At 39.1% G+C, this 23058-nt stretch overlaps 2 protein-coding genes across 9 annotated transcripts in view; both read right to left on the bottom strand.

Annotated features, from left to right (window-relative positions):
* Nucleotides 1–58: 58 nt before the first annotated feature.
* Nucleotides 59–11750, bottom strand: plpp5 (phospholipid phosphatase 5). 3 transcript variants are annotated; one of them, XM_053516342.1, is made up of 8 exons: nucleotides 11574–11750; nucleotides 8423–8568; nucleotides 7555–7663; nucleotides 5468–5558; nucleotides 3799–3862; nucleotides 3291–3415; nucleotides 1617–1787; nucleotides 59–537 (listed from the first exon to the last, which is right to left on the bottom strand). In XM_053516342.1, the coding sequence occupies exons 2-8, from the start codon at nucleotides 8491–8493 to the stop codon at nucleotides 368–370; spliced, it is 801 nt and encodes a 266-aa protein (XP_053372317.1). In that variant the 5' UTR covers nucleotides 8494–8568; nucleotides 11574–11750; the 3' UTR covers nucleotides 59–367. The 3 variants fall into 3 exon arrangements, with proteins under 3 accessions (XP_053372317.1, XP_053372319.1, XP_053372318.1); XM_053516344.1 differs by having other exon boundaries at nucleotides 11673–11693; XM_053516343.1 differs by lacking the exon at nucleotides 11574–11750 and adding an exon at nucleotides 11221–11550.
* Nucleotides 11751–14023: 2273 nt separating this feature from the next.
* nsd3 (nuclear receptor binding SET domain protein 3) overlaps nucleotides 14024–23058 on the bottom strand; it is a 38011-nt gene continuing 28976 nt past the window's right edge. For all 6 annotated transcript variants that reach the window (XM_053516024.1, XM_053516028.1, XM_053516029.1 and 3 more), the window contains 8 exons: nucleotides 22770–22972; nucleotides 22395–22507; nucleotides 22022–22291; nucleotides 20818–20934; nucleotides 20387–20528; nucleotides 19341–19447; nucleotides 18997–19198; nucleotides 14024–18351 (listed from right to left, as the gene is read on the bottom strand). In XM_053516024.1, coding sequence (XP_053371999.1) covers nucleotides 18065–18351; nucleotides 18997–19198; nucleotides 19341–19447; nucleotides 20387–20528; nucleotides 20818–20934; nucleotides 22022–22291; nucleotides 22395–22507; nucleotides 22770–22972 — 1441 coding nt within the window. In that variant the 3' untranslated portion in view covers nucleotides 14024–18064. The remainder of the gene's footprint in view (nucleotides 18352–18996; nucleotides 19199–19340; nucleotides 19448–20386; nucleotides 20529–20817; nucleotides 20935–22021; nucleotides 22292–22394; nucleotides 22508–22769; nucleotides 22973–23058) is intronic.

Genomic DNA, 23058 nt, shown 5'->3' with positions numbered 1-23058 from the left:
CAAAATTATTATTATTTTTTTTCCAAAAATCCATCATGGTCAGAGGGAGGCCACAGTCCAAAGTTTACAAATGTTTTATTGACAGTTAAAAACACAACGAGTAAGGGACAAATATGATATTTAAACAGATAGTCAAAACCCATTTCAGAAACCCCAGACTGTTCGTGGTCCAATACAAATCCAAATATCTGTAATACACAAAGTACTTTTTTCTTTATTTTTAAAGTTTGTATGTGTTCTTATAAAGGCCAGACCTAAACGGGGACTTCAAGGTCTTGCACTCGCACTCACATATACACATACCGGCAGCATCAGCTTAAGGGCTGTGAATGAGGACATGTCCATCACAGTTCAAGATTCAGAATCCCTAGAGAGGCAAGAGGAATCCTGTATTGGCTTGCTTGCTATCCTGTACTGCGGGTTTTAAGTCTCTGAACCTCAGGGGTTTATGGGAATCAGACTCGGTGAGTGACGGGTAATGTTGCCGGTAACACAGGTACGAGAAGGTCAACCCCAGCAGTGATCCCACTAACACATCTAAATGGAAAAGCAACAGACAGAGGAGACAGGCATAGTGTCAAAAACAAAGTTAATATAAATTATTTAATATACTTTATATATAAAAGTGTATGAAGGTGAAATCTGTTCCACTCGTTTTTAATCACTAATGTCTATTGTCTATTTAGTTTCCTTGATTGCTTTGTTAACGCCCCCAAATTTCTCCCTAATTTAGTCGTGTCCAGTTTCCACAGGTCACTAGGGCACTCCCCCATTAAGGCTATATATAGACTATACAAAGACTATAACATGTTTCCTCCGAACTACATGACGACAGCCAGCTGCATCTTTTCCAACTGCTCGCTCACGCACCATTTTGGCCGCGTAACACACTTGGAAGTCAGTGCTATCCGCTCCTTTCGCTTGTGATCAGCTTAGAGCCGTGATTGATGTAAGAGTGCACAATGCCTCCCATCTCACCCCGCTGAGAGGGTTCGGCCAATCAGCTCTCTCCAGGCCCCCTGCTGCGGAAGGCTACAGCATCACTTAGGAATCAAACTAGCGATCTCTTTACGAGGGCGAACACCACTGCGCCATTCAGGGGACCATATTTCTGCTCGTCTTTTTTTTTTTTTTCGTTTCTGAGGTTTATTATTTATTTGAAAGAATTTATTTGGACTAAAATAATTTGTAGCACTTATATAAGTGCATTATAAAGAAAATGTATTATTATTATTGTAGTAAAAAATACATTTTGTAAGAAACATTTCCGTCCAATGTTTTTTTTTGACCATGAGTATAGTTACTGGAACCGAGGGCTGCTATTTACAGGAACACAGTACACAGTTAACACAGCACATAGCTTACAGATTCTTTTGCTGTGATTAAAGCAAACTGAAGTGTAACTACTTATTAGGGGATGTATTTCTCTCTATAGGCTGTAATGCTCCAGTAGATCACGGCGTTCCTGCAGAAAGCTAACAATAATTTCTAATAGTGAAAAAAACATCACTATTGACACACCATGTGTATAGTTAAAAATATGTAAATATCATATGTCACAATGTGTTATTATTTTTTTTCATCGAAAAGTGTTGATTGCGTGGATGCTCGTTCACCTTGCCAGTGATGTTTGTAGTCGCAGGTTCTAGAGATGGCGATCAGGATGGCACAGAGTAGAGGTGTGAGGAAGGCACACAGGCGCCATGCTTTTCCCCGACCGGCCGGACTGAAACAGTGCAGCTTCCCAGCCACGAAGAGAGCCGTAAAGCCCAGTCCGGCAAACGCAACTAATGTTTTGGGGAAAAAAATGCATAAAGAACAGAGAAATCTGTTAATATTCTGAACATATAATGCAACAGCAATTAGATTTTGGATTTCGATTGATCTCCACCTGCGGGTGTTGATTAATCAGAAAGTTTATATTAATTTTACACGATCATTAACAATGATGCATTTTGTGTTCTGACACCTTTCTATCCGAACCAGCAATAACCTTTACAGCAATCTGAGCTAAAGTACGGCTTCCATTGGATCGGACTACATGGGCCAGCCCTCGCTCCCAATGTGCATCAATAAGCCTTGACCACCCATGATTTTCTGTCCCCAGGTCACCGGTTTTGCTTCCTTGGATGACTTTTGGTAGTTCCTGACCACTTTAGACTAAGAACATTCCACAATAGCTGCAGTCTGGGATTTGCTCTGATCCAGTTTTTTAAACATCCCAATTTGCCTATTTTTTCTGCTTCCCAACACATAAACTTCACAAGGGGACGATAATATATATAATATATAACATATCCCACCCACTTCCAGGTGCCGTTGTAACATAATATTGTAACTGTAGCTACTGCGACAAGCCCCAAATTGTAATCAGGTGGTCATAATCAGAGTTGGATATAATGTGTTACTGTAATCTAATTACTTTTCCTGATAACGTAGTAACGTAATGCATAATATTTTAAATGCATGTAATTTGATTACAATTACATAACGAAGTCAATAACATAACGCTACTAACATTACAAATATAGTGATTAAAAATGAATCAAAATGCATTTAAAAATCACGTTTTGCGCGGCAGCATCAGTTAACGAGCATGCTTTTTAATCAATCGTCGGAGAGCTTTGTAGTTTTACTGTAACGAGTTTGCTCGTTGTGGACGGACGGCACTACAGACACACGAACACGAGACGAGGTCTTGAAGGAAAGGGGGTCATTTTATTTAGAAAAAACGGGGAAATGGGGTTAAAGGAGGGAGGAAGGGAAAAAGGGGGAGGATTTTTAACGCGGAGAAAGCCAGAGATGGTATGTGAAAGGGCGCACTGCTAAAACAGTCACATCCATTATCCCATTTGACTCTCATGGAATCTCTGGCTCAGATGACTATTACATAAACCTCTAATCGGTACTGAAAATGTGTTTCAGACATTGATACAGGATGTTTGGGAGAGTCATCCACATTAATAAAACGAGTTCTGTGCTGTAGGGTAGGTTTTAGAGACATAATGAGGGTCACATGCCTACCACAGTAACGTCACGACTCTGTTTTCAGGCTATAAAACGTTCTGCAGAACTCTTTTTAACTAAAATTTAATCACTGCTATAAAATTAGGCCTGGTCGTCCTCAAACACTTAATACGTTAATCATGGCTTTGGGAAGTTCATCATAAACACATAAAAAAAAAGACTACGAGTTGACCTGACACGCATTTTCATAAGGTGTATAAGAAATATTGCACACACGTTCATTTACGTTCAATGACTATGAGCACAATGAAGATTATTTTTACATGATGAGTGTCCGCTGGGGAAACTCTTCCTCCCCTCTGTGACCACTTCTGGGTCGCCGCTGCACTGTAACTCCTCGTTCATCTTACCATCCGGAAAGCAGCGGTACATAAAATCGGGACGCGGCCTACAGAAAAAGACAGATTGAAAGAAAGAACTCAACAGTCTGAAAATTTACCTCTCTCTTTAGATGCTTTAACACCACACAGCAATTTAAGCGAAAAAACACCCATTGCAAATGTCCTTTTGTCCCTACTATAAATATTGATGCCTTAAACTCTGTTACACTGCATTTGAATATCATCTAATTTATAGTTCAACATGGTCAGGGAATGGTGCACTATAAGCACGAAACTCCATAAAAGAGCTCAAAATGTCCAAATGATGAATGGCTGAACAGTAAAAAAAGCGCCTCCTAAAATTAAAATGTGTTGAATATTTCATTAACGTTTATCTTCCACCTGGGATTTAAAGATGAGTGTGAGGAAACATTTACAGCTCATGGCTCACCTTCCCACAGTGAGCTTTACTGCGTTGGTGAAAACTCCATTCAGAAGAAGAGTCAACGTCACAGCTGAGGACACACATACACACAAAAATCATGCACATTCCAGAAATCATGCTGCGTGATTCATCTTGGTAATGTAAATTCTTATCTTATGTACAGGACGTATACATACAGTGCTGAAGGAAAGTTTTCAGACTCTTCCACACTTTGTTTCACACTTATCATAAATTTAAATCCTTTTTGACCTCGTCATTCTGCACATAATACTCCATAATGGCAAAGTAAAAAAAAGGTGTTTTGTTTTGGAGTGTTTTGGTAACTTACCAAAAAAATTATTTTATATATTCCATTTAGTTTTCAGACCCTTTGTTATGAAACTTGTAGTTGAGCTCTGGTGCATGTTACTCCTATCTGTGGTCCTTGGGATACGTCTACAACTTAACTGGAGTCTGTCAGTGCTGACTTGATGTCAATAGACATTATTAGGAGGGCACACACCTGTCTATATGGAAAAATAAGAAATATAAAAAATTGCATTGTAACTGCCCAAGAGTATGGAAGCCTCAGTCATTCTTAAATGGAAGAGATCTGGAACAACCAACAGTCTACACAGATCTGGCCATCCAGTCAATCTGAGTAATAAAGAGCCTTGGTCAGAGTGGTAACCAAGAACCAAAGTGTCACTATAAACAAGTTCTGCTAATCTGACGGGAAAGACTTAGAAAAGGACAACCATCACTGGAAAAGTCCACCAATCAGGACTATATTAGGACAGTACTCTTGGACCATCAGATGCTAAATCTTCTGGTTTGATGACACTTTTGAACTATTTTGAATCAGGCACTTTGCATCCCCTGATTAAAACAAAACTTACAGTGAAACATGGTGGTGGCAGCATTATGCTCTAGGGATGTTTTTCTGTAACTGTGACTGGAAAATTACTCAGTATAGAGGTAAAATTGGATAAAGAAAGATATAAAGTAACCCTGAGTAAAAACCTTCTCCAGAGTGCTCATGATCTTTGGGGCGGCAGTTTTCATTTCAACGACCCGAAGCGGCTTCAGAACAACTACGTGAAAGTCCTGAACCTAACAGAGCATCTATGGAGAGACCTGAGAACCTCCGTACACTGACCCTGCCAGTTCAACCTGGTTGATCGTGAACGATTCTGCCAAAAAGAATGGAAGTAACTTCCAAAAGAAAAATGTGCGAAGCTCGTAGCATCATTTGCATCAGACCTGAGGATGTCATTGCTGCTAAAAACAGCTTTAGCCAAGTACTAAGTGATGGATCTGAATACTTAGGGAAACGCCCTTTTTTATTTCTAATATTGTGTGTAGAATCATGAGGAAAGAAAGAATTTTATGTGTATTTATGATGAATGTAAAAAAATACCAAAATATGCAAAAAACTTCTGAAAGCATCTGAAAACTTTCTGTCGGCAATGTAAGTACATACATAAATAAATGGACACTTGTGTGTGCTGTTTATTTGTTTTCGCAAATGTCCCTTGCAAGCACATGCATCTGTCAGGATTTTTGGAGCAAACACAAACATAATTAAAATTGTCTATAGTCTTTTAAAAAAATAAAAGTATGACTAATAAGTCTGTTAGTTTTAAACCATTTTAATCTGATTAAGGCATGAACATCTTTTGAATGCAGGACTCACCTAACGAAGCCTCTTTAACCTCGCCTTTTTCAGTTCTTTTCATGAACGCAAATAACAGAACGGTGACCAGGGGTGTAAAGAGAGCGATGCTCTACAGAAGACAGAAAGAAAAGTGGAACCAAAGTTAGTCTCTGAGGCACACCCATGATCTGTCAAGTTTAGCCCAAGTTTGGGCAAATTACTGAGCAAACTGGTTTTTACCACAATACTTCATCTAAGCACAAAGATTCTTAATGCACTGATAAGCTTAACATGGAGCTTAAGTTCAGATACATAAGCTAGAGCTAAGAAAAAAGAGGCAGCGAAGCAGTGCTAGGTGACATGGAAAAAAGCAGCAAGTTGACAAGCAGCCTCTCACACACTCGACAGGTCTTTGTTCATTCAAATGATCAGGCAAATTCTAAACAAATATCTGGTTTTGTATCCAACCCCTGGCAATAATCTTTGACTCTATAATCACGCTTTAAGAATGTACACCATGTTTTCTGTTTGTTTTGTTTTTACCTTGTCGCAAAGAAACTAAACAATTTGTTTCATAGCTGGACATTAATTCTAATTTTACATTTAATTATTAATGGCTTTTTTTTTCGGCTCATGTAGAGGTAAATCTTAAGAAATCGTTCAAATATAAAGGGCAAGAATGACGGATTAGAGAGTGTTTACAGACCTTAATGAGGTGTTAGTCTTGGCTAATTAAAAGCAAAAATTGGTGCAACAAAAGATTCGTCAGTTGAAGAGTACTGAAGCATGAAAAAATTCCTTGAAAAAGGAAATCCAACCCAGAATGTGGCAAAACACGGGTTGTTCCCTGTCAGCTGTGTCTAAAATTTGGTTAAAGTATAAACAAAAACAGGAAAGTTATAAAAGGACATACGGGTAGATCATGGAAGACGTCAATGCATCAACCTTTTAAGTAAAAACCTCAAAATAAGGCGATTGAAAATACGTGAGTGGAGTCCATGTTTGTGACCGATTGTAAGAACCTGCTAAACAAAATACAACTTACAGATAGAGAAGCCAAACAAAACACAGGACTAACACGTAAACCCCGGGAAATAAGGTTCCAGTGGGCTGAAGAGAAGTGAGCATGTGGATGATCTGATAAAAGTCATATCCAGGGATAAATCATGAATATGAAATTAGCCGAGGAGAGGATGCGGGAAGTTTCGTCTGGTGGCATTCTAACGTTCATCGATATGGTGTTAGATGTTGGGTAAAGCACCAGGAATGAAGGTAGGCATTACCAGAACAGAAAGTTTTCTCAGTCCATTGATAGAAAATAGATTTGGTAATGATGCAGTAATTTTTGGAGTGTTATTACATCTTGCAACACAGTAAAGAATGTTAAGGCATCACGTTAAAAATTACAAGTGACTTTTTTTCTGACTCTAACATGGACATGTCTGTTCTATGAAACGGCACACATGCGCACATCGACACAACCACCTGAGCTAAAACACAACGTGAATTCATGCAACTATTCATCCATTTCAAAATATGTATGCAATTTTAGCTAAAAATATCATTGAGGTTTTGCTCTGGAGGACGGCAATCAGCTATTTGGCTGTATTTGATGAGGTCCAGAAGAAGGAAGAAAGCCAGACACTTCACTTTACTGTTTAAGCGCTGTGCAGAGGCAAAAAGTCGCATGAATTCTGATCTGCGTTCTCTGTTCTCATTCTGGTCACATGACCCCTTATTGGATATGTATCCGATCTAGGACTTCATATAAAAGTGACTCAGATACGATCTGAAAGAAAGCAAATTTATGCATTCAGACAGCCCTAAAAGATTAATCGGATCTGTGTCGCATTAGGGTAAAGAAAAATTTGAACTGAGTCACTTCAAATCACAAATCACCATCATCTTCATTTTATCTTATCTTTGTCCCTCAACTTTAGGGCTTGTGGAAACTGTTCTGTTCTCTTTCATGTTAGGAGTGCTACTCCAGCATTTACGGTAGTGTCAGCCCTGACACAAACACTCGTGATTTGATTTCCCAGCAGGGACCAACGTGACCCTACAGAAAGTTATAAAAATATAAAACATGCACTCCTACTCTCTGTGTTCATTTGTTACATACTTACGAACATGAGTGAGGTAGGAACATGGTCACTCTTCACATGGTGGAACCTGTAAAGCCAGATTTCCTCAGGCTGGATCTGTCGGGTAAACGGTGCCAGCTGCTCAGTCGCCCTGAAACCAGACACAATCATCTCAATGTCTCAATGCAATACCATTTTACTGTACATGTACCTCTTTGTCCCAAATGTATTTTTTAGATAAAAAAGTGTGTTTAGGTTGGTGATATTATAAAATATGGAACTTTAACCCAAAGTGGGTTTAATAATGCATATTTTTATACCTTAAAGTTTGCTCTGTCCCTGAATATTTCAGGAGGGTTTTCTAATATGAGGTCACAGTAGGGATAAATTCTAATTGGGTTGTTCATCCCCCGGCAAATACAAAAAGAACAAGAGGCAGGGATATCTTCCCCTCACGCCGGAGACCTATCTGAATGTCTAAAAATGTAAAATGCGGATTTTGCATAATAGGTGCCCTTTAAATTTGCACTTTGGTTTTGCACTAGAGCTCATATAAAAACATAATGGATGTCTTACTCATACAACATGTTCACTTTATTTTTATTTAAAAAAAAATGTGTAAAAAATTAAACTAACAAACTAACACAAATGAGAGTCTAAATGTGAGAAAATATCTGCAGAATATTAACTGAGCATAAAATATCTTAATTTGTTGCAACATTATACTGGATATTAGACTCATCTGTTGAGTTGAACTGATACACAAGCCAAGATCATCAGGGCTTTATTAAATAAGCACACTTTGCATGTGAAGGAATTACTAATCTCTCCTGGGCTGCTCTTGTGTCTGTTTGCCCTATGCATGGTCATAGATGATGATGATGATGATGAAGATGTAGTGAACACTTACAGAAAGACAGCCAGCAGAAGCAGGCGAATAACAACTTCAGCAAGAAACTCCTGGTCTAAACTCTTCCTCATCTTTGGATTTGGTGTGTCCCTGTCAACACTGGAGTGTCCCCGTCAGCGCTGGTGTGTCCTCGTCCCCTGCTTCACCTGAGAAGTATTGCATTTATATAGTTAGATATCTGTACACAAATTATCCTAAGCAATTCAAGCTAGAAACATGGCTGTCAGTTTTTAAAACTCCAGGTTGGAATAATAATAATTATTTGTCAGTTTTAAAAACTGACATCCATGTTTCTAGCTTGAAGTTCAGTTAAGTAAGCAGGATAATAGCACAAACTTAACTTAATGTGAACTAGGTTCACATTACCAGCCTGAAGTAACTCAGCTGTTGTTTGTTGTTGTTGGTTTTTTTACCCTAATGTGACACTGATCAGAATTTTTATGGCTGTCTGAACGCACAAATTTTTAAAATCATTGGATATGAGTCTTGAATGAATTCATGCAACCTTTACAGAATGTGCATAGAGTGCGCATCTGACGTCAGTCAGCACCAGTGTTCTGTCAATCTGTGCTCCTTATCTGTTCTGCATGTCCAATACTGAGCAATACTCATTTTCAATTCAATTCAATTTTATTTGTATAGCAATTTGAACAATTGTCATTGTTGCAAAGCAGCTTTACACAATCAGTTTCATTTTCATCATTTTGTTAATTATGTCCTGGGAGCTTTACTTGATGGGGACATTTGTCTATCAGGATATGCTACCCCTAAATTATACAATAAATGTGTTCTAATTAAGTACAAAACCTGCTCCACTGAGTATTCTGAGGTATGGTATATGTTACCTTTTAGACTTTAACATTTTTCAGGGTAGAGCGAATCAACAGACTCCCGCACAACAGCAGCATTTTTTGACAAGGCAACATAATTTGGCAGAACACCAGCATCGGGATTTTTTAGCAGTGCTAGGAACAGTAAACAGTATACATACATACACACACACACACACGCACACAACAGTATATCTATTGTATATATTTCTCTATTCCTTTTCGTATTAAGATAGCATCTATTAAAAAATTAATGGGTGGTCAAGCAAATATGGTGTGTTTTTTGTTTTGTTATGTATTCAGGAAAAAAAACAAATGTTATTATGAATGTGAATGGTCAAGACATGCAAATCTGGGCTGATAGAAAAAACATGTGAATGTGAATGCAGCTACAGTATTATTTCAAGTTCTTTCAGATTTAAACAGGATTTCCCTTCTGAATTTTGTGTTGTCTAATGATAATGCCACCACTCTGTCACACTATTGATGATGATTATTATTATTATTATTATTATTATTATTGTATAGAGTTTTAAGCCAAGAACTATAAGAGAAACCACAATACATAAAAAAAAATTGTGTCGTGAGTCAGAACTCAGAACTCTCACGAGCATTCCATGTCACGGATGTCGACCTTTCTTCTTTTTTTTTTTTTTAAACAGGATTGGCCAGATGGGTGTGTTTTTATACATGGAATGCTATCACCAGTTACACACATACTCACTAACAATCTATGCAACTCTTGGTAACCATTAATACTACTACAGGATGTCCCAAAAGTCACCAGATATATGGGAGTGGTACTGTATATGTTTTACCATCCCCCAACATTTGTCCAGATAGACGTTATGTTTTATATTATATATAATATAAAACATAACATAGGTTGTGTTTATATATATATATATATATATATATATATATATATATATTTCCCCTTTCCTCTCTTATTTGTTGTTTTTACTCTTTAAGAACGCACAATAGACACAGACAGAAATGCCATGCTGTACCAGGAAATATAGCACTAAACTCATTTAAAATACTTGCATAATGTGCATGATACCAGTTAAGCACGTCCTCAGTATAGGATAACTCTGTGTGAGTATTTACAGAGAATGACAATTAATACATGGACGTATTGTGAATAAAGTAAGCTAAGAACGTTCAGAGAAACCCCAATTTATATTAAAGAAGTCACAAGAAATCCTGTCGGGGCACATTTCATTCACCAGGAACATCAGGACCATGTCAGGCAATCTGAGTGTCAGAACTCACACAAGTGTTCCATGTAACAGAATCTGGGCATCAGAACTTGCACAGGTGTTCCACATCAAGTAGAACAAGCATAACATATCACGCATTCGGAGAATCAGAACTTACTCAGCTGTAACCAATCATGCAATCAGAACATCAAAATTCGCTGATGCGTTCCACATAGTGCAATCAGAACATCAGAACTCGCTCAAGTGTTACACATCATGCATTCAGAACATTAGAACTCGCTTAAGTGTTACACATCATGCATTCAGAACATTAGAACTCGCTTAAGTGTTACACATGCATTAAGAACATTGGAACTCGCTCAAGTGTTACACACCATGCATTTAGAACATTAGAACTTGCTTAAGCGTTACACATCAAAACAACAGCATGCACTCCAGAGTTCCACATCATGCATTCAGAACTCACTTAAGAGGTCCACATTGAGAACATGAGAACCTTTCAAGTGCTCCATGTCCTGCATTGAGAACATCAAGCTCAAGCATGTAGAACATCAGAACTTGCACAAGCTTGTAGAAGCGTTCCATGCCACGCATTCAGAACGCATACGATCGTTCCACGTCACACATTTAAAAGAAGAACTGAACTGGTAGAAACACTCAATGCAATCAGAACAGCGTTCTATTTCCGACACGAACACTGACACACACGCGTTCCATGCCATAAAGCTCGAGCGTTAAAACTCACTTCACTTCAGCTCTCCGTGTCACGTAATCAGGACGTCATTAGACGCGCTGTGTTCCTACTGTATATCTCTGAGCCTCAGACCTCTCACTAACGTTACATTTCACGCGCTGGGAACTACTCGCGAGCGCTACGTTTACACGCGCTGGGAACTCGCGAGCGTTACGTTTTCACGCGCTCGGAACGTCAGAAGTCATAGAACCAAGACGGCTGGCTCGCGCGCGCGACACGTCAGCGTGACATTTAACAGATATGATCAGCGGTAATCACGCGCAAACGCGTATTTCCACGCACAGGTCGTTTAGCATCATTAGCATTAGCACTCGTCTGATCTCCGTCCGTTGTCTGATACAGACCTTCTGGATTCCGCCTCGCTCCTGTTCTCAGCCCGAATTAAACCGGAAGCAGCTGCGCGAGACGTTTTTTTGTACGTGTGTGAGTGTGTGAGTGAGGACCGTCATGGATGAGGACACATCTGCATGTCTACAGCGGCGGATGAGTGAAGGTGCAGAACCTCTCCCTCTCCCGGTGAGGAGAGTCAAGAGAAAGCGGTTTACACGTCACCTCGTTCATACGCCACCTGGAGGTCGTTAGAAATATGGGCTTCAGTCGAGAAGACGTAGTCAGAGGGAGGCAGGGCCCTGGGAACTTTAGAGATACAGCTTTCTGTTGTGGAATTAAAAATACAGGTCAGGGTGTAAGAATATGACCCTGACCCATTAGGATAAGCTGGGAAAGTCCTGTCCATTTCCTGCAGGAAACCAATGCAAGGAGAATAATGAACATTAAAGGAAAGAGAAGGAAAGTGCAAAATAAGTGAAAGGAAAGCAAATTTAACGATTAAGGAAATGAAAGGTCAAGGAAAGGGTTTAATAATGAAATGAAATAAGGACAAAACAAAATATTAGTACTGGAAAGGAAAGATGAAGAAAAAGGAATGACAAAAATAAGAACATGGCAAATGAAATACTACTGTAGAAGAGGCAGAAAAATGGAAAAGAATGAAAAAAGGAAAATAAAATCAAGTAAAAGATAAGATAATGCAACAGAAAGCAAAGTAAAAAAAAAAAAAAGGCAAAGGCAAGAAAAATACACTGCCTGGCCAAAAAAAAATTAATTCGGTCATATTTAACTTTTGATATCAGACATTGGTGGCTCAGTGGTAGGTTTCTCGCCTGCCTGCCATGCAGAAGGCCCGGGTTTGGGCTTAAACCTCAGCCACAGGAGTCAGTCCCAAGCCCAGATAAAATAAGAGAGTAGCATCAAGAAGGGCATCCTATAATGTAAAACCTGTGCCAAGTTGTGTGTGCGGATCAGATGGGCTGCTGTGGCGACCCCTTAATTGAAGCAGCCAAAATAACCTTTATCTTTCTATGTAGCCAGCTCATGTGTGAAAATGATTCCTTATGCACCCAGGACCACTCTTTCACAATTTGAGTCCTAGACTACGCCCGTGCCATCAGGGAAGAAAAAGTCCATAGATGTGATAACCTGGTTGTTTAGTACACTCAGGTCATCATTAACTACATTTTTTTTGCCACATAATGTTACTGAGCCTAGACCTGGTCAACTGAAGCAACCCCAGATCATAACACTGTCTCCAGAGGCTTGTGCTGAGGACACTATGCAGGATACATCACTTCATGTTTCCCTTCCTACCCTGACACACCCATCAATTTGGAATGGGGTCAGTCTGGACTCATCAGACCACATGACCATCTTTCCATTGCTCAAAAGTCCAGTCTCTAACAAACAGAAGTTTTTTTTTTTTTTTTTTATTAGTCTCACTAATAAATAATTTTCTTATGGACACACAGCTGTTTAGTCCCAATCCAGAGCGGTCTTGACATTGTGTATATAAAAATGCTCTTAATCAATCTCCATTCATGACTTTTTCTAACCACATTTCTCCCACAAAGTTGATGGTTCAGCACTGTCCATCCAGGTGTGGATAAAGTTTCGAAGTGATTTGAAATCAGATAGTTTTTTTTTTTTTTTTTTTTGCTTGATGCAGCCAAATAAATTGACTTTTTTAAAATGACAAACATTCAGTGAGTTTTTTGGCCAGGCAGTGCAATATAAAAGGAAATAAGCAGGAAAGTTAAAGCAAAGCTTGGAGATGGGAAAGGAAGTGGAAATTAAAAGATAAAAGAAAACAGGAAAGGGCAAGGAAAGTAAAACAACTGAAAGGAAAGAACAGGAAAAGAGAGGGCATGGGGAAACTAAAGAAAAGAAGAAAATTAAAAAGGGGACAGAATAAAGGGTAAGGAAGCGGAAAACACCTTTAAGATGAGATACGCAAACAAAGCGAGTTTACAATGAGATCGAGAAAAAGAGAATACCAGTTAGAGTGAGCATTTTCTTCATCTTCTTCTTCCTAGGTCTAGCTGCTGTAAAGGTGAACTAGATGTACTGATAGTGACTGTTTTTCAGCGGCGCAGTAATGTGTGTGTGCTGCTCTGTGAGTGTATTAGGAACAGCAGCACCTTAACTCCCCATTGTCACTATTTTGTAAAACAGTTTACCACCTGAAGGTCTTTCTCTTACACACACACCTTCCTTTCTCTTTGTTACAAAGCATAAGTAGTATTTTATAACCAATGCAGCATGAATAAGATCAGGGTGATAAAGGCCAAACTGTGGTTCTAGTAAGAATTTATTGATCTCATTTATGCATGCACTGGAACATCTATACAGCAAGGCATTATACTATTCTAACCCAGAAGTAACAAACAAAAGAAAGAAAATAGTGTAAAGTTAGTCTTTTTAAATATCAGTTCTTAAATAAAAGCAGTTGAGCATAAAGTGTGAACATTCAGTAGAGATTTTATTGAAGTCGAACCAGGCAAGTCTGAGAGCGAGTAAATCTGTGGAATGTTGTTTCTCTGAATAAATTAGCAATTCTGGAAAAAAAAAAAAACATCTCAAAAGTTGGTCAAATAAAAAATACAGTAAAAGAAAGTTACAAAAAGAATGTGCCTATACGTTCACAAACATTCAGAAGTAATTTACAGGCATTCTGTAGACACTACGATATAATGATAGTGGAGTTCTTTACTTTCTACTATGTACAGTTGGACGAGCTTGACTCCGCAACGTCCCATAACACGATAACATTGTGGCCACACCCCTTCCTAGGAGCACAGCCCTCTATGAAACCCAGAGAAGCTCGTTCTACCCAGATAATATCATTTACGATGCTTTTATTCAGTTGGAGTGTATACTGCGACTCGACGCGCATGGTGAGTTTTACATTAACACTTAAGATTTACACACAACAGAAATAAGTCCAGTAGCAAGATTCCTTAAACAGTCTATGAAAGGAATGTGACACGTCCTTAACACGTCAACACAAATGATTTCCCGTGAAGCTGGTGAGATGGCATCATTTTAAAATATAGAAAAATCGAACAACATAAAGAACAGGCACAAACATGCACAAGATGATTTATGACACTTTAAATCACGTATTTAAAAAAACAGTGAAGTACAGTGCACTAACACTCTTTAAGGAGGTAAATACAAAATGGCTGATATGGCAACAAAGGCTCATCTCCAATCAGTAACACTACGCCTTTTAAATCATTTAGCTCAATTTATACTCATACAAATTCTAGGACTACCAAAAGGCAAGTGATCAGAAGAAGGAAACACTTCATTTGCATTGAATGTGAAAGTCAAAATACAATAAGGGTATAAAAAATCATAAATTTCATGTCAGGAAACCAAACACACATCATCTGTGTTAATTTTCTTTTTTCTGAGACTTGTGACAGAATGCACGCTTTGCAAACTGCATTTCTCATTCATGAAGGGGAAAAAGTGCTAAACAAAAAAGTCGTACCTCATTATCAAACCTGCTACGCATTTAATCTATTAAGAATAAAAATAAAAAAAATAAAAAATCCAGCATGTCACATATTTGTCATTATTATGAGTTAGTAGATCTACATGTGCACTTCCTATCGAACATGTCACGAAGGAACAGACCTGGTAAAACGGAGAAGGGGGGACACCACAAGACGCATAAAAATAAAAAATAAAAAAAAAGGAAAGAAAAATGGCTGAGAAAAAATAATAAACTTAGCAAAAAAAAAAAGAAAGCATAATGACAAGAGTTTTAAAAACAGTAACATAAAAGAGGAAAAAAGAAAATAGAAATGAAGAAAAACTGTATTTATAGTGTGTGTGTGTTTAAGGATTGTAATTACTGTGCAGTAAAAGTGACATTGCTACTTGGTCAGGTGCGTTCAAGTCCAACCAGGACTTGTGATGAAATTTCTCATGAACAAAGGTGTAAAACTGAAGACTTCAAGCACAGCACAATGATGAGACTCCTGGCTGCAGTAAAACATCTGAATTGTGCAAATATCTTAAAGCAGGCCGTGCATTTGTGAATGACGATCCTGTTTCTGCAGTCGTTTCTGTAAACATTCAGTGAGTTGAAAGCATGATCCTTAAAAGCCAACGGGTAGCTTGTCACCATCTTCCTCAAGAGATGCATCTGTCAGTGGGAACTTATACACACAATCATTCACCAACACCATTTTAAAACCACATCAGGGGAACTCGGCTGGCAGTTATTGCCACATCGCCCGTACAGACCTGACCTCGCTCCAAGCAGCTTCACTGTTTAGGCCATTAAAGGAATTTCTGGGGGGCCAGTGTTTCAAACGTGAAGCATGCAGGCTGGTTCTGGTGTAATGAGGAGACTTTTTACCTTAATGGTATCCCAGCACTAGTGAAACTCTGGGCTAAGTGCATTAGTGTAGCGTCACTCTAATGTTACTCTGCACAAGCAAAAGTCCTGGTTTGACTTGAATGACTTGTACATTTTTTCCAACATTCATTCTGGTTATTTTCTTTTGAAGCCTAAATCTTTTATTATAGCACAGCACTTAAAAATCCTCCAAACAACAAGGAATTGAGGTGGTTCAAGAAATAAAGCCCTTAAACAATAATTCTGAGATATTTTCCAATATGTATCATCTGTGACAAATGACAAAAACTGTGATGTGCTGGATTTTTAAACCTCTAAGTGTAAACGGCATTGCAACTCAAAAAAAAAAAAAAAGTGCAGAGATGTGAACAGCGCTCCAGATTTCAAGTGTACAGGCAGGACCTCATCTAGATCCAAGACGCTTTGAAAATCCTAATTTTGGCAGTGTGACAGACTTCCACAGTTCTACAGGCTTGAAGAACGTTAGAAATATTACAGGATTAGATAGTGGCGCAGCAGGAAGGAAAATGAACCAATGGTCCATCGGGGAAGCTCGGTAGGGGTTAACTGGTGATCTATTAGCAATACTGACTTTTACATGGGTGCGAAGGCTTTTTTTTTTCTGTGTTGAGACAATACACATTTTCTACATTCTAGGTAAACATGCCCGGAGATGGATCACAGCAGCATTTAACTGATCCAATGGATGCATCTTTAACCAGGTCTAAGATTCCTGTCTGTAGCGTGCAATCCTGCTGAGCCACTGGACGCCTGCCACGAGTAACACTACTGAGTTAACAAAACAACGTGTCGAGTAGTAGTTAAAAGTTAAAATACATTGTGGTAACCGTCATAAAACTTAACAAAAGGCATTGCTGGTTTTTGCCTTCATCGTGATCTGGAAATTCATTTAAACTTATTTAAACATAAATGCTTCTTACATTAATAGAACGATTATGGATTGCCATTGATGCCATTATCAAATAAATTTCATCCAAACGAACGACTCAAGATATTGTTATAGCGTTCATGAAATTCTCGGGTCGTTCATTTGAACCTGAATCTGGGTTATCAAGGTACACTGTGATCATGATACCTTAAAAGTGGTCGCTATTGTGTACAAATGAGACAATAAAAAAAATAATAATAAAAAGGAAGAGGAAGGAAACGTACATTGAAGACGTCACAGAAAATGTTCCTTTAAAAAATAAAATTCCTCATGGACTGATATTCCTATCGGCACAACACCAACGACGGCAGTGTTCAGGTGTGTATCATGGCTGATCCTCATACAAATGCTGAAGGTTAAGTGCTTGACGATGAAATTAATCAGTCAGTCACGACAAAAAGTGAGTCAGAACTTAACACAATGTCTGAGCAAGCCATGATAAAAAGGGAGGGAGGGCACGTATACAATGACATTAAGAATAGTGATATCAAACTCACTAATAATACCAATGAACAATACTGTACACCGTGAGCGGATGTAAACGTAGTCATAAATATATTTGTGATATATATATATATATATATATCTCACAAATCACAAACGCACGGGTATGAAGAGGCAGCACGTAACCAAAACCATAGTCACAGTCCTTTTCGTTTTTTTTTTTTCTTTTTTCGTTTTTTTTTTTCCACAACTAGCCGATATTCAGACGCGTAGTGAAAATTCTACTGTTGAGAAGCTGATCTACGTTTCTCGTAAGAATCCTTTCTATTTACACTGAGGTACGTCGAATGAAGTTTTCAAGGTGTTGTGGGTACCAGAGAGTGTGTAAAAGATCTTGGCTCCGCTCTGAGAATGAACTATAACCCGGCTTGAAGAAAAAAATAATAAAATAAAAAAATAAAAATAATAAATCAGTAAAGTGACTATTAGTGGGTGCTGTGTGATTCGTTTCCACATTTCTGGATCAGAAAGAGTGAAGTCATAAATTGTGACTTTTTTTTTTCTTTCTTTTTTCGGCTCAAAAAGCGATCGTCCTCTGCTGTAGATCTGAAATGGACAACGTATATGTTTAATGATTTCGAACCCCGGACCGCCCCCTAGCTGCGAGGAGAGCCTCGTTTTGCTGAATTCCAGTCACCGTGTTGAAATTTTTCAGTAAAAGAGCTTTGGCTCAGTCACTCAGCCATTTCTCCTTCCTCGTCCTCGTCTGCCTCTCTCTCGGCATCCCCGTCGTCCTCTTCTTCTCTCTCTGCTTCTTCTTCCTCCTTCACCCTCACAGCATTCGGAAGGCTGGGTGCTCGTTCCGGGTCGTGATTGGGACAGCAGGGCTGGTTGTCCTGGGCGGAAAGCACCAGCTGCCCCGCCTCATGATCCTGGCAGAATGAGGCGGGGCAAAAGTGACAGAACGTGGAGGCAGGACGCTGACACACGCTGCATTGGTGCCAAGGGCATTCCCAGCGACCTGAACACACACACACACACACAACAGAGAATGAATAAATCCAACAGTCAAATAGATTGAGTCAGTATAAAGATTTAGTCAGGATGTGATTCAGAGACTCACTGAGAAAGTTAACAAGTCAACCAGTGATTAAGTCACTGATACAACGAGTCATGAGCAAAGTGAGTCATAAAGCCACTGATTCAGTGAAGATTTAGTCACGGAGTCACTGACCGAGTCATTGGTTTAGTGAGTCACCGAGTCAGAAAGTCAATTAGTGATATAGTCACTGATTAAATAAGTCACTAAGTCAGAAAAGCAATTAGAGGTTTAGTCACCGAGTTAGTGAGGTAAGCTGTAATTCGGTGTGGCTGTTAGTGAGTGAGTGAGTCTGGGACATGATGTGTAAGTCATGGGATTAAGTGACTCACTAAAACATTTAATAAACAGTTTAGTAAGACACAGATGCAAGCATGCAAGCATGCAAGTAATCCAGCCAATCTCTCCTCAAAGTACACTATGCAACAAAAAAAAAGTATAAGCCTGTATATATGCAATATCTGTTTTTTTTTTGTTGTTTACCAAGTAAAAGAATCATCTGACCATCGCTCTCAGTACTTAGTGTAGTTATTTACAGGCTCTCTGAATGGGTGTGGCTTAGCATACCATAGGGGGGCGTGGTCAAGTTGAGGCAAAGCAGGTGATAGGCTCTGGGACAGTCCTTCCTGTCACACATGACCAGCTCTCCGCCCTCGCCGCAGCAGTAACAGTAATAATCGTGACTGCGGCTTTCCGTCTTCAGCTTCCTCTTCCTCACCTTCAGCTTCGAGTTCCTGACTTTCTCCTCTTTCTCCAACACCACAGCACTCTGACCGACAGAATAAAAAAAATAAAAGGAAATGAGACCAGAAAGAAATTTTTACGGAAAAAAAAATTTAACTTTAGGTTTTGTGTGTGTATGTCTCTCTGTACATACACACACATTACTATATTTCGATGTCTGTGTGTACCTTTGGTCGAACTCCCAGGTAGCCGCTGCAGTTCTCAGCTCCACAGTGACATGTCGTCCTCCCGTTCCCCAAACAGTCCAGGTTGTAATTAAATGTCAGTTCGGTGTCTGCACACACACACACACACACACACACACCTATAACTTACAGCATGTAAAAACCTAAAATCCCCAGTTTGTAAATGATTCACTTCATTATGATTGGCTTCGCTCAGCCTAACAGCAGACAGCGTCCCAAACATAAAGTTGCATCTAAAATTTCATAATTTGACTCTATTTACTTATTAACGAGCACATGATTGTGTGGCAATACAGACTGAGATAATCATCAGTGCACTTCACTGTTTGTACACTCTGTCACATGACACTCCAGAAGCTGCAGCCTGTAATATTTTCTTAAGCGAGATCATTATAACGGGGGTCAGACCGTTCTACATATTTTAATTCGTTTATATACTGTAGTTTCTTCTTATTGGATTTGTTCTCTTTAACACAAATATATACAATATAAAGCATACCCATCCACTTAGACTAAATCTCTGTCCCCTTTCTCCACACTGCCATCATGTGGCCTAAAACCATAACCGCACCTGAGAAAATTAATCTCACATGTGAAATGTAACAGTGCTGTCTCTGCGCCTTTAAATCGTTAAGGGAATCCCGAACACCATTTTACATTAGAGCTGTTTTCCACTGTATTGGACTGTAAACTATGTTTTGTATTAAGGATTTTCTGAAATTAGGATTATTCACCATCAGGGCAGCTTTACAGGACAGTTATTTTCTATCATCGTGCAGACTCATTTCTTCCGCACCCACACAATATACTTAAAATATAATTGCAAATATCAGTATCTGGTGCGCTGCAGTGTCTATTTCTTTATATCTGCAGAAATTCGTAACTCGAACGTTTGAAAGGAACATCAAGCAACTGATGTAAGCATTAGATTTTAGATTTGTAATTTTTTTTGCATTTGAATGCATGGAGTTATCATGATGAGCTAGAGTTAGTGCTGGAGTAATGTCTGCTCTCTCTCTCTCTCTCACCTGCAGCAATGTCACACAGTGTGAAGAGGCCGATGCGGACGTCTCCATTCACCGTCCACTTCTGTGTCTCGCAGTTTGGGCTGCAACTGTGATTCATAAAGCGAGACAAGTTCCCTTTGGGTCCAGCATCAATAACACGATCCTAAAACATGAGCACGCACGCGCACACACACACACACACACAAAATTGAACATCTTTTAACTCAATCCAGCATACTAGGCAGGACATAGTGCTTTTTCTGTTTTACTTAACTTTTCTAATATTATGGTGTAAATAACAAAACATATTACAAAACTATTATTATTATTATTAACATTATTATTATTATTAACATGATGACCATTGTTTCCTAATCACATCATAGCATAGCATAGTTACGTGTTTACACTTTGACTCGGTCACAGCCTAAATGGTTAAACTAAGGCGTTACCTTGGTGAGCGTGAGCATGTAGAAGTTGGTCACATGGTTCTTGCTGGCGTGGCTGATTCGCTGTCGACATTCCTCCAGATCGATCAGTTCTCCTACGTACTCCATCACAAAATCTCCCTTTAAATACAAACACACACGATTAGTGCTGGAAACCACAGATAAGATGGTTCATTTAATTAGACACCACAGCACTAAAGTTTATCCGATTTGTCTCAAGAAATGTAATATTTCTTACAGGTTTTAAAGCATTAAAAATATAAAATGTATTTAATAAACATAAAAATAGTGTAACTTGATAATGTATATGTTTGTTTAACTTATATGTATAAAGCTAGATAATTAATTATCTTTTTTCTTTTGTTGTCGCACATTTTCTGACCCCCACTCCAGTCCAGTAGGTGGCGATATTGCACCAACCATACAAATTTAAAAGAAGAAGCAAACTTACAATCTCATTACATTTGGCAGATGTTTGTGGTTTGTAATCTTTGTCAAAGCTGCGACACAGCTTCAAGGAATTTAATCAATTTTATCAATTAAAAATTCTTAAGTTCACTAAAATAATTACAAAAATGTGAATCTTTATGTCAATTTTAATTCTAAAATTACTCTTCTGAGCAAGGGGACTAACAACAATTAGTTAAAAACTATTTGGCATGTTTATTCCGTGGTTGTACAGCATAAAACCCCCCCTGCTAAATAAGCGTGATAATTACACTTCAGCTTTCTGAAATAAACGTCAGTATATTTCTTATCTATGTGTAATGCATGAATATGCAGCCAGGTTCTCTCTGGTGACACCTTACCCTTAATTAGTGAGGAGTTTTTTAATGCTTTTTTGGTACCAAACCCGAAAAAAAAAGAAGAAGCAACCACGAGGTAGAGGTACGTGAATCTAAGACCATCAGGGGTAAAGTTCTCTCAGTACACCGGGGCCATGATCAGACTGCCTGCTTCATGTTTAAAACACTTGCCTTCATTAATGTTCTCAGTTCAGTCTTATCATTCATGAGAAATTTTAGTCCCGGTTTGACTTGAACGCCCCTGGTATTCGCACGCTAGTCCGACGTTACAAAGATGTTAACTCCTCTATTTCGTGTGATCAAGTTTGTAAAATGTACCTAGAGCCCGGCCCCTTGCCTCCCAGGGATACCCCTCACCTGCTCTAATAATATGAATGAAGGCGTCTGTAATTCTGACTGACCTTTTTGAGGTCCTGCTTGGTTCTAAGGCCCCAGCCGCGCTTCTCCGTCTTGATCACCTCCATTTTCGGGTACTGTCGTTTGCTAAAGCTCTGGTTGAGGCAGCGCTCGGCGGCGGCACACACCTGCGGGTGGCACTCGTACTGCAGAGCCCGGTTCACACACTCCGATTCCTGAGCGCACGGGCGCTCGTCGCTTGGCTTGCAGTTGCAGCGCGGGATCTCCGACAAGTCGGCAACACACACCTGCACCTTCCCTATGGGTTTGTTGCACTGAGCAGGGAAGGAAATGGTAACATGTTTAAATGTTTTAAAGCAACAGAAAAGAAAGAATAAACGTACGTTGTGTTTTGACGAGTGACTTCCAGTGTTGTACCTTGATGAGTTTGAACGGCGGAGGCCGTCGCGAGTTGCGTTCCTGTTCCAGAGCTTCTTTGGTTTCTCGCTGAGATTTCAGCTCCTGGAACCTCCTCGCCGCTTCCTCGAGTGCTACACACACACACACACACACACACACACACACACACACACACACACACACACACACAAACACATCATCAGGATATTAAAAGTCTTCTTACTTAGTTTCCATGTTCATGTTCCACTGCAAAAACTGACATTTTATAAAGTGATACAATACAAAAGCCTTGCAAATTTAAAAGAAAACATGCAAACGTATAAACTGAACCTTTAACTGGAAATGTCAAGCAAACGATTTTTACACCGTGAACATATCGCTCTTTAATCATACCTTTTTTGAAAGTTTTGTTAATTCCGATTTGTCCCTCTGCAAAGTTCTTATCGTTCTCCAGATACGGGAAAACTCGGCCCTGGTGGATCCAATAGTAATCGTGTGAGCCGAAGAAAAAGACTGGAAAATCCCCGATGTCGTGTTTTAGATTCTGGATGTTAGATGGGACCAGTCGTGGGTTGCAGATCTCAGCCGGCCACCATCTACATAACAGAGCAATCACAACGAGAGACAAATAACGTTTGGATTTGATGGTGGTTTAGTCTAGGCTACTCGAAAGGTGTGGGAA

Source organism: Clarias gariepinus, chromosome 17 (assembly GCF_024256425.1).
Source record: "Clarias gariepinus isolate MV-2021 ecotype Netherlands chromosome 17, CGAR_prim_01v2, whole genome shotgun sequence".
Classification (NCBI taxonomy): domain Eukaryota; kingdom Metazoa; phylum Chordata; class Actinopteri; order Siluriformes; family Clariidae; genus Clarias; species Clarias gariepinus.
The sequence above is the reverse complement of the archived record's forward strand: the minus strand, read 5'-3'. Positions and strand labels throughout refer to the sequence as shown.